At 38.3% G+C, this 18,093-nt stretch overlaps 1 protein-coding gene across 7 annotated transcripts in view; it reads left to right on the top strand.

The window, feature by feature from the left end:
• The window catches only part of CC2D2A (coiled-coil and C2 domain containing 2A), a 37,708-nt gene that overhangs the window by 11,740 nt on the left and 7,875 nt on the right, over window positions 1-18,093 (top strand). For 3 of the 7 annotated variants that reach the window (XM_085545724.1, XM_085545723.1, XM_085545721.1), the window contains exons 10-24: window positions 444-544; window positions 4,465-4,605; window positions 4,998-5,154; window positions 5,721-5,953; window positions 6,134-6,311; window positions 7,251-7,407; window positions 8,428-8,575; window positions 10,248-10,386; window positions 11,075-11,278; window positions 13,225-13,317; window positions 14,454-14,545; window positions 15,987-16,154; window positions 16,893-16,992; window positions 17,217-17,326; window positions 17,449-17,545. In XM_085545724.1, the coding sequence (XP_085401850.1) occupies window positions 444-544; window positions 4,465-4,605; window positions 4,998-5,154; window positions 5,721-5,953; window positions 6,134-6,311; window positions 7,251-7,407; window positions 8,428-8,575; window positions 10,248-10,386; window positions 11,075-11,278; window positions 13,225-13,317; window positions 14,454-14,545; window positions 15,987-16,154; window positions 16,893-16,992; window positions 17,217-17,326; window positions 17,449-17,545 (2,118 nt within the window). Of the gene's footprint in view, window positions 1-443; window positions 545-4,464; window positions 4,606-4,997; window positions 5,155-5,720; window positions 5,954-6,133; window positions 6,312-7,250; window positions 7,408-8,427; window positions 8,576-10,207; window positions 10,387-11,074; window positions 11,279-13,224; window positions 13,318-14,453; window positions 14,574-15,986; window positions 16,155-16,892; window positions 16,993-17,216; window positions 17,327-17,448; window positions 17,546-18,093 lie in introns of those variants that run through there. The other 4 variants (XR_014945494.1, XM_085545726.1, XM_085545725.1 and 1 more) reach the window with 4 other exon arrangements.

The raw sequence follows: 18,093 nt of genomic DNA, 5'->3' as shown, positions 1-18,093 counted from the left end.
TCTTTCAGTTGTAAAATGCAATTAAACTTTTTGTTGCTGTTGCCCAGCTTCTGTAACACACTGATCATGTCCCCTCGTTTTTCTTGTTTCTTCACTTGCTGTGCTTACCTCTGGTGGTACATCCTCATCCCAGAGAACTACTGTAGAAGGCTTTTGATTTGATGTGGGTTGGTTTTTTTGTTCCTTCTCTTTGCTGAGCTCTTGGAATTATCCTCCATCTGTCTCGCCCCCTTGTCTAGATCTGTCACAGTGATCCAAGTCAGAAAATGTCTTTTTTTATCCAAGGATCCAAATTAGAATTCCACCCTAAAAAACCAGTGCCTCACATATAGGGCAAAACCATAATCCTATAATTAAAGAAGCAAGACATTTCAGAGGTATATTATACCATATGCCACATAAATGTCACACTATCTGTTAATTCTTTTCTTTGTTCATTTAAGCTGCGTGCTTTGAGGAATGCTGTGCAATGTAGCATAGACAGTGCTGGTGCCTCTGGTCCTACAGCACAACAGAGCATACCTGAATACAAAATGGAAATCAGGTAGGTATGGATTTGTTAACTCAGTGCTTGTAAAAACTGTATTACTTTTCCTTTCTGTGCTGGAACAGAATATAATTCACGTTGAACTTCTACGTTCTTGGAAATGGTTCTAGAAGAATTTTGAAGGCGTAAGAAATTTCACCAATAAGCTGAGTAAAAAAAACATGAGGTGGTTGAGTCACCATCCCTGGATGTGTTCAAGAGCCATTTGGATGTGGTGCTCGGAGATGTTATTTAGCAGAGTGTTGTTAGAGTTAGGGTACTATGATTAGGCTGTGGTTGGACTTGATGATCTTTATGTTCTTTCCCAACCTGAGTAATTCTATGATTCTATGAGGAAAATATAGCGTGGATAGAAATCTTATATTCAAAAGTAGTCTAACTTGATTACATCTTATTGGTTACTTAGAAATTACTGATGTTCTTTGCACAACTAAAGCTCAGTTAAAATAAGATCACATGGAGGCTGACACAATACTGCAAGTGATGTAATTGTTTGAACAGACAAAAAAAGCTTGTTTTTTTTCCATCTTCCTTGTTCTCATTACACAAGGCACTTGGCATCAAAACCGTTCTCTTGATTCACTGTGCATTCTTACGTGTGTGGGTCATTTTTTTTTGCCAGTGGGTTAATAGAAAATGGTGGAGTTTTCTTTTATGATATCATGGTTATTGTTCTTGGACAGTAACCGGATAGCAAAAGTATCTTCCAGTTTTTGGCTTGGTAGTGCAAGTTAGTATTTATTTTGGCAGACGGTGAGCTGTAAGTATAAACAGCATGATAAAAACTAAATTATTTTGGAAATCTAAGCCGAACAGCCTTTTTACTAGTACATAGGTCGCTCTGGAAGTAATGCTTCCTATTTATTTCCCTGGAACCTAAAACATATGAAGAACACAATATGTGTGTGCCCCGGTGGCGCAGTGGTTAAAGACGCCGCCTTGCAACACTGGGGCCCGGAGTTCGAATCCCCCCTGTGGTGCAAGTGGTAGAAGTGCCGCTCTGCTACACAGAGGCTCGAATCCCGGGGGCTGGACTCGATGATCTCTAAGGTCCCTTCCAACCCGCACGAAACTATGAAACTATGAAACACAATAGCACTTTGAGAGAGAAAACTCTCATCTACAAAGCACTATTTTTCAACATAACCAATCTGTATGGATGAGCTGATCAAGATGCTCTGCAGCTTGTAGTATAACAGCTGTGCACGTTCCTCTTGAATGTGGGTTGTCCTTCATGTTGCTGCCACCACTGCTGAAACACGCCACTGACACACTGCAGCCACTGTTTGGTCTCCATAAACATTCAGTGAGTGTGAGCAGGTGTCATTGTTCATCCATGGAGGAATTAAGTTCCAAGAGCTTTTGCTTCATCTGCACTTCCATGTCGGATGCCCTTTTGTCAGACTGCACCTCTGCTGCCATCTGCCTCACAGCAACAAAATGGAATATTGGTGGGAAGGGTCAACCTTCACTGCTATACCACCCACATCCACCTCTGATGTCGAGGGATAACACAGTGAAATAATCATAGAATCATAGAATTACCCAGGTTGGAAAAGACCCTAAAGATCATCAAGTCCAACCGCAGCCTAACCAGTACCCTAACTCTAAAAACCCTCCACTACATCATATTCCTGAGCACCACATCCAGACGGCTCTTAAACACATCCAGGGATGGCGATTCAGCCACCTCCCTGGGGAGCCTAAGGCATTAGCAGCATTACTTTTGGAACAGCCCTTTTGTATACTTAAAAATCTGAAAGTTTATCAAAAGTCTGAAACTGGGCAATAACAACAAAAAGTCCGCAGTGTTATAGTGGTTCACATAAGTGAAGTTTATATTTTTCAATGAAAATCCATATACTTTTTGGAATCACAGTTCTGTTACGAGTCTTCACCAGACTTCACTTGTACTTGCACATCCACGCTACTCTTAGTTTGGGAGTTGCTTCTTCACATTTTCATCCTCTATGAATGCTGACTTGCCATATATTATTATCTGTGCAGGACATACTGGAATATATACTGTATTGTTCATACTGAAGGACAAAGTCTCCCATCGAAAAGCAGTAATTTTTATTAGTATTTCAGCACGTATGATAGGAACAAAAGGTGTGCAGTTAGCATGCAATACCTTAGAGACAGGAGATCTTACCACGGAAAGCAGATTAGAAATGAGAGGGTTCACTATGAAAGGGTGGCTCTTATATTCTGGTACCAACCCTGAGCCTTGCTTTGTTGTTAATCCCAATTAGAGAATTCCTTCTGGATATCTTAAGGCTTTCCTAGGTCTTATGTGCCTGCTGTAGCTTAGTGTTGCACTATTATGAATCGGGAAAAACTTGACTGAAATCAATGAGATCAGTGTTGCGTAAGTAATGTGAGATGAGCTTGGCTGGGGTGACTGATGGGCTTTCATATCTAATTCTTCTTGGCAGCAGCTCTGTTGTTGGGAGCTGTTAGACGTGAGGCTCAGGTAGGCTCAGGATTGTTACTGTCATGGTTTTTCACCTGACTGGGACCACGTATGTAGGTAAAAACATCTGATCTGCCTTGTCTCAGTTTTAAGATTTCATTTCCCTAAAGATCAGTGTAGCGTACTCATGAAAAACTGCAGATGGGAAGAGAGTGTAGCATGGAAAATAATCTTTATAACTACTTCCTCCACCCTCCAATAACGTAATTGCTGTGTTCTCTTCACTGTCTAAACATCAGAGCTGTAGTTTTCTGTTGATTTGAGCAAGGAGTGTCATCTGAGTGCAGAGCAGCTTTGCAAATGAGCAATTTCAGCCCTTCTGTCTCCATTTGCTGAAGAGAAAATCATTGTTTGCAGCAGATTGAAGGTTTCCTGCTCTTCTGGCTGATGTATTTCAGAAGACGGGAATCTCTACTGAAAGGTCCTGCTTCATCATAGGATAAATTACATAGGCATAATTACTGATGCTGTCTTTAAGCATCTTCTTGTCTACTGACTTCATCTTTTAGAACAAAAAAAGAAAGGGATTTCAAGCTAGATGGATAAGTAACAACTGGCATCTAATGAAATGGAGCACTTGCTCATCTTACATTCCAAAAAGTCTGAATTTCAACTTTGTTTATTGTTTTTGCTACCTCTGCTCGTGCTTTTAAATAATGTATTATGTGTTACTTCTCTCTGAGCTGTAACTCAGGCTCCCTTTCTTCCATGCTCTCCAAGTATTACAAGTAATAATGTTTTCTTGACATCTTATTTTCTTTACCCCCAATTACTAGTACTAGGCATATTTAGCTACCAGGGTAGTACTGGAAAAAGTCTGTTGTTCTTGACACCAGAGTGTGTTCATCATTAAAGGTGCTAATGAATATCTGTTGTACAAACATTTTGAAGGGTAGAAATGTGAAATAGTCTGAGGCAAAAGAGCCCTGTTAATTTTGCTTGTGTAAAGAATCTTGTAGGGCTACTTAGATTACTTCATACATTACTACATTACTTCATCTTTACGAGTGCTTTTTAGTAGAACTAAAAGCATGTTAAGTGTAAAACATATTTTGTAATGTATGATTCTAATAAGCATTACTTCATAGCAGCAGCATTAGTTTCCTGGGCTGTTGTTTACAGGCATTGACTTTAAAATGTTTTTAATGATGTACAGCTGTAATAAGCATTTCAGAAGACTCAGAAGTCTCTAGAGAATGAACTGTAATTGAAATCAGATTGTCCAAAGTTCATGAGACTAGAGTGTAGAGTACTGATACTGAAGGAAACCAATTCCTGTCATCTTCGAGTTCATCTGGTTTTTATGTGCGTTGGATTTAAACCACTGCAGCCATCAGTCACATTGGAAACCACATCAATTGGCTTTTGGTATCTAAGCTTTTCACTGTATTGTTCCACTGAGTCATACAACTGATTTTGTACATGTTTTTAATATTTCTAGGCAAACCAGAAGACTTCGTGATGCTGAACAAGAAAAAGATAGAATGTTGCTTAAAAGTATTATAAAAGTTTGGAAACAAATGAAGTCCCTCCGTGAATTTCAGAAGTTCACTAACACACCCATGAAGCTTTATCTGAGGAAGTATGTCTTGATAACATTCTTTGTATTTCATTTGCCAGCAATGAGGTTTTAGGGCGATGAGCTGTTTTGGGATGTGAAGGGTGCAAAAGTAAGGAGCTGAGTAGTGTCTGTCGCTGGTTGGGCTTGCCAGATTTGGAGTAGGGAAGAATGTAATGACTGTAACAAAGTGAAACTTCTAAGGTCTAACAAGTAAAGAAAAAGTAATTAAATTCCTTTTGGATGGGTAGCAATCTGCTGTCAGCTCTTGTAGACTGTGCTAGTATTTTTCAACACACGGTGCTTCTGATATAACAGAATTAATTCATGGAGAAGTGGATTTATGCTATGTGTGATAATCTTTAATGTGATGTTTATATAAATTTATATATCATGTTTATACGATTGTTTTGAAGGGAGGAATTTGATCAGAGATCAGATGAGAAAGCATATGAAGCAGAAATTCAGGCTGAGATAAATGAATTACAAGAAGAATACATGGAAGAATATGAAAAGAAAATGGAGGAGTATAAAACTGAGCTACAAGAGTGGAAATCCTGGAAGAAGGCACAGGTTTGTTTAAATCACTGTTGACGTCATTGCTTCACAAAAATTGGATTATTACTAACTATGTTCAAAGCTTATCCTTGTAATACAGAGAAAAGTCAATGTCAGAATGGGCATGACTGAATTTTCTAGTGTATTTGGATATATTCTGCCTATGTGGAACATACTAGCTATTGCATGGGAAAACACGGGGTGGTTGGTTTGGATTGCCTGAACATCCCATTAATCTGTAAGTGCAGAAGAGCAAAGTTACTCACAGTCGTCTAAAGCTTATCTGCTGCTGATCAAAACATAGAAGAAACGGTTGTGTTGTACATTAAACAAACATTAAACAAGTGTTTTGTTTGAAGCGCATCATCTTCTTGAAGCCTGTCAGTGGAATGCATTGCTGAATTCCAAATCTGAAACAGTACTACAGAATAAAAGAAATCTTCTCTTTCTGTGCAGTGATTTATAAAATTACACTGTTATTTCTTGCTCAGCACATGCTGTGTATCAAGAGAGCAAGAGAGAAAAAGCCATACTGATCAAAATAGTACATTTTGATAGAACGTTGTTATTTCTATATGCAGAAGTCCAAAAAGAAAAGTAAAAAGAAAGACCTTCAAGAAGAAGAATCAATAGAAGATTATGATCATGGTGAGGAACCTGTAAAACCCATCCCACCTAAAATGGTCGATAGCCTGGAAATAGAGCAGCAGGTTAGAGAAAAAGCTAACAGCTGCAGAAGGAAACCTGGGGAACCTGCTTTAATTCCTGAACTCGTCTTGTCAGGAAGCATAACTCCAAGTGAGCAGTGTCCTCGGTAAGATAAATGTTGTAATACACTTCTTACAGTGATTATCCACTGTTATTTATTTGATTCTTACCTCTACAGCTTCCAAAACGTGTGCTTGCCATTCTGTTTGGCTTAATGATTAAAATCTTAACCTTCTGCTTCTGCAGCTCACCACTCGTTCTCACCACTCGTTTGACACATTTACAGGGCAGAGGTTTTACGGCGAGAAGACGTCAACAAACGCTCTGCATTTATAAAAGTCTTTTTCAACTCCAAAGAAGTATCAAGGACCGTTACTCGACCTCTGAGTTCAGATTTCAGAGTTCACTTTGGACAGATTTTCAACTTACAAATATTCAACTGGCCAGAGAGTTTGAAGCTACAGGTGGGTCACGATTTATAATAGTGGTTTTTGAGAAGGTAATATGAAGCATGGTTCCTTGTGTAATGCTTATGTTTTGCTCTGCAGCAGTGTTGGAAAGAAGGACCCTTTCTAAATTATCCATCTTTTATAGCTCTCAAACTTCTAATACGTTCTAACACGTATTCTAACTAATACTTATGTTACTATGAATATATGTGCCTATAACGTGACTGTGGGCTGCATGGGGGAAGTTAGTAATTGGGATGTGATTAAATGAAGTAAAGCCACCTCTATTAGAAAACCTGATTTTTATTGCAGGTAAAGTTTCCAAAATATTCTTCTTAGTACATTTGTATCCACGTCATAAAAACACTTTAATGCTTGTTGGGAAAGAGGAAATAAAAACTCAGTACATGTAATTGCCAATTTACCATCTACTTTGATTAAAAACATTTAAACAGGGAATGAGAAATTGCTCTTAAGCTCTCTGTGCCTGAAATTGGCCAAGAAAGAGCAAAGCAGCCTACTGTACAGCCAGAACTGAACTGTGTGTCTTACTTAGTCTGTCATGAGACAGAATCCTTATACCAAACAGATGCACATTGTACAGTGATGCTCTTTAAAGCCTGGAGTTTGCCATACTGTTCCCATGCCTGTATGTTAAAAAGTGAGGGGGGTATAGTACTAAGAACTCAGTCCGAGTTAGCTGTTAGCAGCTGAAATGTCTACTAATTACACATTTTAAAAAGCAAATGAATTTAATTGCTTTAAATGAATTATTTAATGCTTAAGTCATAACAAAACCTTTTGTCCAAAGCTGTGAAGCTCAAACATGTATTTTGTCATGATTATTTTAATTAATAATGTTTTTGCTTCCTTCAGCTTTCAACTTCTTATCAGTTCATCGTAAAGAATTTATTTATTTCCTTATTTAATGTCTGTTGCCATGGATTTTTCTAGATCTATGAAACAACAGGTATGGGCAGCAGCACCTTGCTGGCTGAAGTTTTCATACCAGTTCCTGAGACAACAGTTCTGACAGGCAGCGCTCCCATGGAGGAGATAGAGTTCAGCAGCAAACAGCGTGTGGTGCTGGACCATGAAGGAGTTGGGAGTGGTAGGGAACGTCACCCTTCCTCATTTCAGTACTTCAGCTGAAGCCACGTAGAAGTAACAGGCTGGCATAGGTTTCAGAGTAAATTCAGTTGACACCAATGTGTGTATTTCTTACTTGGCTTATAGTATTAGAGAAGCTCAACTAACTGTAGAAGTTGTGTGGGTTTTTTAATTGTTTATTTAGTACTTAAGTAATGAGGCCTGTGACAGAGCAGAGAAAGCATATGGTGTTAATCAGCATAGCTGCAGCAATTTTGACACTTCAAAGCACTGAAGAACTGACTATATAAACGTATGTGTAGATGAAGTATTTGGTATAACAGTGTCCTCTAAAACATTTGACCATTGGGATTTCAAAACGGGAAATTAAAGTGAGGGAGAGGTAATAAAAAAGAGAAAAGAACAGTATAACGTGCGGAACTTTTAAGTTAATATAATGTTTGAGTTATATTATGGGATAACTGACACATAAAGGTACAGAGCATGAAATGCAGATAGAAATAGAGCAGAACAACAACTAAAAAGCTCTCAAGAAGAGAGTGTGAAAGGAAAATTTTTGCAACACTTTTGTGTGTAAACGTCATTAACTGTGATGACTGTCTACACAGTTGTGTACCACAGACCTTTAGGAGTGAAGTTTCACATATGTATAATTCTTTTGACTGTGAATTTGTCTCATTGACAAAAAGAATACGTACACCGAATCTAAAAATTACCAGGGGGAAAAAAAAAAGCTTTGGCTTAGTCTTGAAGACGCGGTGTTTCTCTGTGGCGCAATGGAAAGCCTTGCTATAGCCAGAATAGAATCTTTCTCTCCTTTCGTAGAGTGGAGTCCTTCTCTGCAGCATGCAACAGAGTCACGTTGTTTCATGTAACCTGTGTGTTTATATAGAAGGAGTAATTTGACTATGTATTTTTCGGAAGCATTTTTAAAACTATCTAGACGCTGTTTCAATGGCTAAATATGCTGTAGATATACTATAAACATACATAAATATACTGCTTTATTTTCCCTTGATAGATGTATCCTTTTCGTTTGAAGCTGATGGTAGCAATCAAATGGCTTTAATGACTTCTGGGAAGGTATCAAATAGTGTTTCTTGGGCAGTTGGAGAAAAAGGAGTCCCCCTAATTCCTCCAGTATCTCAGCAAAACATGGGAATCCCAAGGTAATGTGATACAGATTCTCAGTATGTTATTTATAGGCAATATTAAACAAGGCTCAAGCTGATTAAGTTCATTTTTATGGTACTCAAGGCGTAGACGTAGTCCAGATTTTGCTTTGTGTTGGTAAGGAACATCCCTGTCATCATTTTTTGCAAAGAGTAGAAGCTCCACCTTTTTCTTATACAAAGTGCATTTGGGGATATTGGGACACATGCTATAAATGCCATTTCTCCAACTAATGATAAAAACTGTAGTATGGAAACAGTAGTAGTTAATAAATGAGTTTTAAGTAAGAAAGAATTTAGGAAGTCGATCACATCTGTATCATTCCAAGGTAATATTTTTAATGAATTTTATCCCATCAGAAGCGTGTTGAACTGCAGAAATGAGTATGTTAATATATTCCTCCACTCCAAACATTCTGATTTGCCCTGTGGCTTCGTGCTGGACGTGGCAGTTTACTTGTCCATTTTACTGTTGCTTTTTTTTGTGTGTAATTCTGATGAAGTCATAACGTGCTTTTGTAATGACCTCAGGTTACTTCACTCCAAAGCCTTAAGAATTTGACCGTACTTACTAAACTGAGAAAGTAATTTTTCCAGCTGATTGGATTCTATCAGCCTTTTTTTATTTAGAAGCTAAACCGTGGCACTTGCATCACTTTTATGCTACTTTGGACTCAAGCTGCAGCCATTCGAGTAATTGGCTGATCAGCAGATAAATAACTTGCTGACTTCAATGAGACTAGAATAGCATAAGATAAAAGCCATAAAGATGAATTTCCAAAGGCTGACTTCAAACTTGACAGACTAAAATTACGGTAGTTTGTGAAAAATGGGAAAATCCAGAAGGATGTTCAGTGTAAAACATTCTTATTTGGATCTCATTTTAGAGATGAACACTGTCCGTGACTTTCCATTGTCAACTGTGAGTCTGATGCAAGATTTTCATGCCTAAAGTTAGTCTTTGCCTGTTGGCTTTTCAGCTCATCTGTGATTCAGCGTGTGTTTGTTCAAGATGCTCTAATGATACAATCTTAACATCACTGCTTTATCTGCTACTGCAGTGACTGCTAGGTTGGCTGGTTCTAACCAAGCTTGAGAAAGATCTGTAAGTTATTAAAGCTTTCTTAAAAATAGAATACTCGGATAAGTAGAGAGCAAGGACCCCTAACAAGAACCAGGACGCCATCCACATTGGGTGGTATACAGCTAATGACCATGCAGATGTGCAAATCATTGTACAGATGTCCTCCTGACTACCTCCCATACTGGACTACTGTGAATACAAGTAGGTGAACACAAGTGAGAAGCCAAGGGCAAAACAGTGCAGCGCACTCGGTGCCAGCCATCACGTGGCCCTACAGGATCTGAACGTGGCAGGCAGAGCAGGGTGCTGGCAGCAGTTCCAGACCTGGCAGGAGGGTGAATTAGGTCCAGGTTCTGTCTAGAAAACACTGTTACAGGAGACAGACTAGAGAAGGGATTTTAGACATCGCGCAGGCAAGGGCTGTAAATCTGGGAAGTTCCTTTAAGAGCCGTGTAATTATTTTCAGGCTATAGGGTTTTTTATTAGCTTTTGGTTTCATTTTTCCAAGATTGCTTTAAATATATTTTTGTTATTAAATGTTTTAGGTGGAATCATCTGATACCGGTTCTGTCTTTTGTCTTTTAGTGCTTTAAAAAATATTGATGCTATTGCGTCCATTGGCACATCAGGCTTAACTGACATGAAGAAACTGGCTAAGTGGGCAGCAGAAACAAAACTTGATCCAAATGACCCAAACAACGCAGCTCTGATGCAGATGATTATGGTAAGTGGGTTTTTTTCAGAGCTATAGGGCTAATGGAGCTGTGAAACACCAGAACCAATTTAAATGTCTGATGGATGTACTTGTGTGAATGCTAAGAAGCATAATGCCTATTAAAAATAGGATTCATTAATCCATTCGTTCAGTAGGATTTGTAGTGGTGAAAAATAGGTAATAGAGAATGTTCAGGCTGATTAATTACATACCTAAATGTTACTATACAACTTTGAATTTCTTTTTTCCATAAGGTGCAGGGTATTGCCTCTGCACTTGTATGTATTAAATAGGAAGCTGCTCATCAGTCAAGGCTGCACAGATTTTAGTTTATTGCAGCAGCTGAGACTGCTACGCATCAAATTGGAGAGCTGCTCATGTAGCTGAACTTATGTAGAAGACTCACCTTTCCAGTAGGTCACTCTGCTGTGTTAGAATTTACTTACCCTTCGGTGTTTTGTTTATGTGTAGGGGAGGTAGAGTTTTACAGGATTCCAAAGTGTATTCTGTGTTCTCACTCCTTGCTCAACAAAAGCCTGCTTTAAAACATGTAACGTTTTGGTCTCAGTTTGGTCCATCTTAACTGCTTCTGCATGGAACAAAAACATTCTTTCAAAATATGCGTGTACAGCTTGGCAAAAGTTATTTGACAGACTTCATTAGTACAGAACGAGTACTAACTTTCTGTCTGATTTAGGTTGCCAGTAGTGGAGAGACACGTGTTCCCGACTTCTTCAGACTGGAACAGTTGCAGCAAGAGTTTAATTTTGTTTCTGATGAAGAATTTAATAGATCAAAGAGATTCCGACTCTTACAGCTCCGGAATGAGGAGGTGGCAGAGTTCCGAAACTATAAGCAAGTCCCTTTATATGAACGAGAAATCAGTGAGAAAATTTTCCAGGTAGGTTGTTTTCCGAAACTGTTTCAAGTACGTCAGCCTCTAATAAAACATCCTCTTTCTTTTCTAGTTCTAATGTTAATATTTGACTTGCAAGCCATTTAGGCCCTTAAAGAATGTACCGGTCTGCTGACATTTAAAAAATGGGAATTGTATTCCATCTGTTTTTTCTGGTGTTATTTTAATCTAATTAAGACAGCTTCCTTCAGAGGAAATGCTTGCACAGCTGTAGTGTGGAAGCAGGAGGATACAACACTGCAACTACTGTAAGCACAAATGTTCTAAGATAGTTCCTTTTAAAAGTTGGTTGTTCAGGCTTATTCTTATTAACTTTTCTACTGTTCTTCACTGAAAGGGCTCAAACAGTGACACTGAGTATAAAAACCTCTTTGTGTTTTACTCCAGTTTCTGTTGCAATTCTATTTCAGTACATTTTTCCAGTTAACCCGCTCTGTCCTTGCCTGTCTGTTATCTACATTACTCACACACCATGTGTATTGGGTTTGTACTACAGTTCTGTTTAATCTCAGCTCCACAATTACTGTTAAGTCACATATTCTGTTTTCTTTAGCAGTTTGGCTGTGTAGCACTTCAGTGTGTTCACTGCCTTCTCAGGATCAGAATCATCTTGAATTCTGGCAGCTGTTGCTTTATACCTTGTATGAATTTCTTTGAACAATTCCTTCCTTCCATTTCTTTTGGGTTGTATCTTTTTAAAACATGCTTTGGTGATTCAGTCAGATCTGGCTTCTTCACAATAAACATTTCTCATTTTCACATTTTAGATTAGTTTTTTTTTAACTTCTATTTTAGAAGTTCGCCTTTGATAAACACTTCTGTTCCAGTTTGTGTTTATTGACTCTGCTCATTTCAATTTAAGAATTGCTTTTTTTGTTGGTTTGTTTGTTTGTTTTCTTTCCCATTAAGAGTGAGTTGGATAAACCTGTGATCACCTGTTCCCAGTTCATTTTATATGACGTGATCTTCAAAACTGAGTTTTAAAGTGGTATTTTTCCTAGTTGGCCGCCTGGCTGTTTGGCAAGGAAATACACAAACTTGTACAATTTTGGAAATACTGTGGAAAACATTGTCTGGTGTTCATCTAGCCCTGTTTTCCACAGTGACGGGGCTGTTGGCTGCACTAGGTGAGGTCAGCCATGTGTTGGCTATCCAAGTCATGAGAAGTTGGAGCTTCCACAGCCCTTGTGGAATAACCTGTTAGGATAACCTGTTCTGATGCTGCTGTAGCCTACTAGTGATTTTGTTTGATTGTGTTTGTGTGTTTTTCTTCATGTCCAGCCTGAACCTTCTATGTTGTATGTGCTGGCTGTGTTCCCTTGCTTATATTGTGTGGCACCACAGAAAAGAATTTGACCCTGTCTTCCTTGCTGTTGTCCCTGCTCTAGCTGTGGGCAGATACTGGGTTGCTCATTGGTCTCTTCATCCTCATCATCATCTCATGAGTCTAAGTCAAACCTTTGTGTAATCCTAAGCAGGCAAGTCTAAGAGGGGAGCCATTACTGCTTCCTTCAGGTGCCTGGTTGATAGAGAGAAAAGAAAACAGAGGCAAATCTGTTCAAATGAAAGGTCATCTTCCACGAATCCCGTATCTCTTCTGTCTGTAATGAATTCATCCCACTGCAGCTGCAGTAACACCAACCATTCCTGGCTGCAATGGAATTTCAGTTTTCAGAAGCAGGTGGAAGTTTGGGTTTAGAACAAGGGGGGGCTATGCCAAGTGATTTAAAGCACATGAATCTCAAGTTCCTTTCTCTATGCGTGGAAGTTGTGCAATGCTGTTACTGTATACGTTAGCATTAAAAATAGCCTTAAATATCTGACATCTGTTTTTGTTTACTTTGATCCACATATTAATATTTACCCTTTTTTCTTGTATTCAATGACGCATTGGGTATTTATCAAATCACAAACTGTGGTAAATATTTCAGGACTATGAGAAAAGACTACATGAGAGGGATGTGATTGACAGCAAGCATTACCTGGATGCACGCAGAGCTGTTGTTGCCAACTATCTACAAAAGGTAAGCTACAAAAAATAGAAATCCATGGTATTTCTTTAAGTCGTGTTTTATTGCTGTATTTGGATCATCAGTGTTCAGGAGTACTGAAAATGGACAGTGGCAGTGTTAAAAGGTAGATTAAATCCCAGTCAGCCAGCAAAGCTCTAATATTAAGGTTGATTTGGTGTTGGAGACACCATGGAGAGTGTTTAAATCATCCAGGTCAGGAGTTAAATAGCACACAGAACCTCTGTTTGTCACTTGGATAAATGCAGGTGGTCTTCTTAAAATTAGCACTTTGGTATCTTGTGCTTATATATGTTGTCAGATATGCTAGAAAATGAGATTGCTGGTATCGGATCTGAAATTGTGTCAGTCTGAAATGCAATCTTATGTCACCTCAGCACTGTGAATGATTTTGTACCTTAAATAAAAACTTTTAAAATAAGGAAAGAAGGTGTATATGAGAAGTTTTTGTTACTGTTCTGTTGCAGCTAATCTTGTAACAAAACAGTATGTAAAGACGTGACTAGAAGGAAATAAAAGGACAAAGGCAGAACTCCTTCACTCTGCTTCTATATAGTTGTTAAGAGAGGAGGGAATGCTTTCATCTCTGCATCACTCTGTGACCTCAGCATAGAAATGAAAGGAACAAAGAGTTTTTGAACATCTATTTGAAACCATAGGATTAGTAACACAGGGCCATCCTGATTGTCCCACCGTCCAAAGTGTTGCCTTTAATCTCTATAATTAACACCATATAGATTTCTTTGCAGTCTTTTCTGTAACTTCATTTAGGTGCCCAACAGAAATGTCTGTCGGTGACGTTTATTGTTGAGATTGTTTCTGATGATGAACTGTAATCAGATAAACATTGATCTTCTGTTTTTCTGATGTATGCTTTCATATGGTCACATCTGGCTGGCTGCTATGTTTCTATAGGAACATATTTGTAAAATAGCCTCATATTATGTTGTGAAGAAAGAAATTGTTTCTGGTAGAAAGAAAACTTTCCTTGAAGTGACTCCTTCCAAAAAGTGGAGTAAAATATAGAATATGTTTCTGGCATTTGGATATAGCAGACAATGCAGGTGTTTGCTGTGGTTTGGAACTGAAGTTTCATTTTGTCTTCTTCCTTCATTGTTTTTTACTCACAGGTTCGAGAATCAGTAATTAACCGTTTCCTAATAGCAAAACACCATTTCCTGCTCTCTGACCTGGTCAATGAAGAAGAGATTCCTACTCTGGGGTAAAGGAGCTGCCTTCATTGATTCTAAGTCAGTTAATGTAAAGTTGTCTCTGGTACTTCTTTGTAAGGTGAACTGACATGAACATGCACTGGCTCTGAATTTTTGTTACTAATCTCATACTTGATTGTGAAACTTGAGTGATCATCACATAGCTGATTCTTAATTAGTTTTGCTGACTCAATCGTAGAATCATGGAATTACTCAGGCTGGAAAAGACCTTAAAGATCATCAAGTCCAACCTCAGCCTAACCATAGAACCCCAACTCTAACAACCCTCTGCTAAATCATATCCCTGAGCACCACATCCAAACGGCTCTTACACACATCCAGGGATGGTGACTCAACCACCTCCCTGGGAGCCTATTCCAGTGCTAAACTACCCTTTCTGTAAAGAAGTGTTTCCTTAATCAGCGTAAGTCATGAATGGCAGATACATTCTTTCTCATAGAAGTTGCTCACATTCACTCTTACGTGTGTCACACTTGATTCAAAAAATGTCAGCTGTACTTCAGAGTAAAACTAAACAGTCCCATCTGCTGGAGACACACAGCGTTGCTCCCTGAAGCTGAGCTCATGCCATTTTTCCTTCATGTTTTCACACTGCAATGAGACTGCAGGCAGCTTTTCAAGTCGTTTCAGGTCACATGCTTGACATGTATTTTATTCTGAATACAGATACATATAGGATATGACTTGTTAATTCATGCAGTCAGTGAATTTAAAACACACCGTTATTTGTTTAAAGTGTCTGCTTAGTGAGACCTCAGTAACTCATGGATTTATCTTAGAAGTAATTAATGTGATTATTATGGGTAAGGGAATAGTGCTGTTGGCTTAATCAGCTCTTAAAGTAGATTTTGGAATGTCGTCTGTCATTGAGGTGTTTTTGCAGTTAATATCAGCGATGTATAAAAACATGTATCTGCTTTTTATTCCTTTCCTATTTGTTTTGTTTTTTTTCCCTTTGGTTCTGCTTTGCCTTGGGTTATAAGTTCTGAGGGTCCAGGGTATGTTGTGGCATATTCATTCTGCTTCCTTTCTGTAGCCTATACGTAGCTGTGTAATTAGATTCCTTACATATTTCTTGCAGTAGTTGTTACCATCTATTAGTTACTATCTGTTTATAGCTGTAGTTTAGATCTGTCCTGAATTATCTTACTTATATCTTTCCTAGATTTGGAATATATGTGTATATATTCCAAATATATATATAAAAGCTCTTTTTTTCCCATATTTAAGTTCAAATTAATGCAATATAAGACAACGGGATGGCGTAGTACTAAATTATTTAAAGATTTTGACATTTCTTAGAGTTTTGTATAACACTAACAGCGTATGTTGCCTTTTTCTGTTAGTGCATAATCTGCATGTGTGTCATGGAAACAAGAGAATTCTGGATTCCGTGCAGAAATGACTAAATGTCTGTTTTATGATTGTTAGTATTTTGGGAATTGGCCTCTTTAAACTGGCAGAGCCAAAACGACCATTAAAGCCAAGAAGAAAGGAAAGGAAGAAGGTCACAGCACAGAATTTATCAGATGGAGACATTAAGCTGTTAGTGAACATCATTAGAGCTTATGATATTCCAGTGAGAAAACCGGTCACAAGGTATGTTCCAGTGCTTGTGTTCAGTGCTTATTTGTATTGTGGTTTCCATTGGCTAAAGGCAGCTGAAGTCACTGGTTTTGAAGTTCAGCCATGTCTGTCGTTTTGATCCTCATGATAGAATACACAGAGGTTTATCTTGTTAGCTAGTAATAAAGAACTGCTGTTCTCTAAGAAGAATACATTCATTTATCAATACTTGCTTTTGTATGAATGGTTACTCTTTTACAATCTCTGTTGTGGTGTTATTACAAAGAAAAAAAAGGTAAAAATAAGCATATTAACATCTATTTCACTCAGGGGTTACCATCTGTGTGGTGTTCACATGGGTTTAATTTTGTCATGCAGACCTTCCATAAAGTATGTCCAGTTCATGAATTCTTCAGGGATTCATCTCCTTAAATTGAGAAATCTGCAGTTCAGGGTGATTGTCCAGGGGAGGCAAAAAAAGAAATACATATATATAGAGAGAGGGATTATAAACTTGTCAGAAGAGAAAACCCCGATGCAAGCAGCGCTTTCATGATGATGCTTACAAGAGCCGTGTGCTCTCTGCCCCTCTCTGGTGATTTCTTTCTTGTTATATGGCTGAATAATTCCCTTTCCTAAGTTCAAGTCAGAATATGAAGATACAAGAACTCTTTGCAGAACTCTGTGTGGTTAATACATGATGTGAGGATTTCCTGTTTGATGATAAGTTCTGTGTTTTTTCACAGTGTTCTTGTCTGTTGCCTTTCACAGCAAACTTCAACCATCCAAAGCTTCGAGATCCTTTAATGAGATGTTTGCAGCCTCTCCATCTGCTCAGAGTCCAACCAATGTAGATTGGGCATTCGACCAGGTATATGCCAAAACTCTATTGATCTATAACAATCATTTATTTTCAATTATTTTAAAAGCTTAATAAATGCTGACAAGCCTGGAAAGTGCAACGTTTGAGGTATAGCAAAGTGTTATGTCTGGGCTGGACCAGCATGACCTGCGCAAAATATATGTTTCTTTTTCTAAATACATAAAAATATGTAACTGATGAGGTTTCCTTTGTTTGGATCCCTTTTCTTACAGGTTTTAGTCCGTCCATTTGTAGAAGTTTCTTTTCAGCGAACAGTCTGTCGGACAACAACAGCAGAAGGTCCAAACCCCAACTGGAACGAGGAACTTGAGTTTCCATTTAGGTACCGCAAAATGAAATCAGGCTTTTTTTAACTCTGTGTGGTAACAATTCAGTCTGAACGTCTGGATTTATCAGAGTTCTCCGGCTTTGTTCAAGTCACTTCTTTCTGTTTAATGTTTTCAGGGCTCCTAATGGTGACTACAGCACCCACAGTTTGCAGTCAGTGAAGGATGAAGTGTTCATTAATATTTTTGATGAGATACTTCGTGATGTTACAGAGGTGAGTTTGTAATTGAAGGACAATGTGCTTCACTGAATATTGAGAACTTCTTCAAGTTGTCAGAATAAGACTTTGCAGTGTAGCTGCTCTCACCCTCCTGTGCCTCCCATCTCTCCTTATATAACACTATTGTGTTATATCTTGTGTATATTGCAGCACTGTTCGAGGGAGCAGTGTTCACAGAGTTAACTTTTGTCTGTACAAATAAATTTTGCACTATATAATCTGCTGCTGAAGGTCAGCATCTGTATGTTATATCTGTCTTATATTTGAAGACTTGGGAGGCAGTAAAATTGAGAGTAGATGTATTGAATAGCAGGCGTAATTCTGTTCTTAAATTTAATACGTGGGTGGTTTTTTTGTTGCTGTTGTTTGGTTTTGCTTTTACTGCATGACAGATGACTGACCAAGGTCCTGCATTTCATGTTCTGCCTTACTCTTGTTTTTCAAGCTGTTAGGTGAAAAACTCTCTCTGTATTGGCATAACACCTTTGCCTGCTGAAGTCAGTGAAAGCTTTCCCCAGTCATTTCAATGTGCGTAAAAATAG

This window comes from Coturnix japonica, chromosome 4 (genome assembly GCF_054131305.1).
Source record: "Coturnix japonica strain WE chromosome 4, WE-NBRP24, whole genome shotgun sequence".
NCBI classification, from domain to species: domain Eukaryota; kingdom Metazoa; phylum Chordata; class Aves; order Galliformes; family Phasianidae; genus Coturnix; species Coturnix japonica.
Note: the sequence above shows the minus strand (reverse complement) of the source record. Positions and strands in the feature narration are given on the sequence as shown.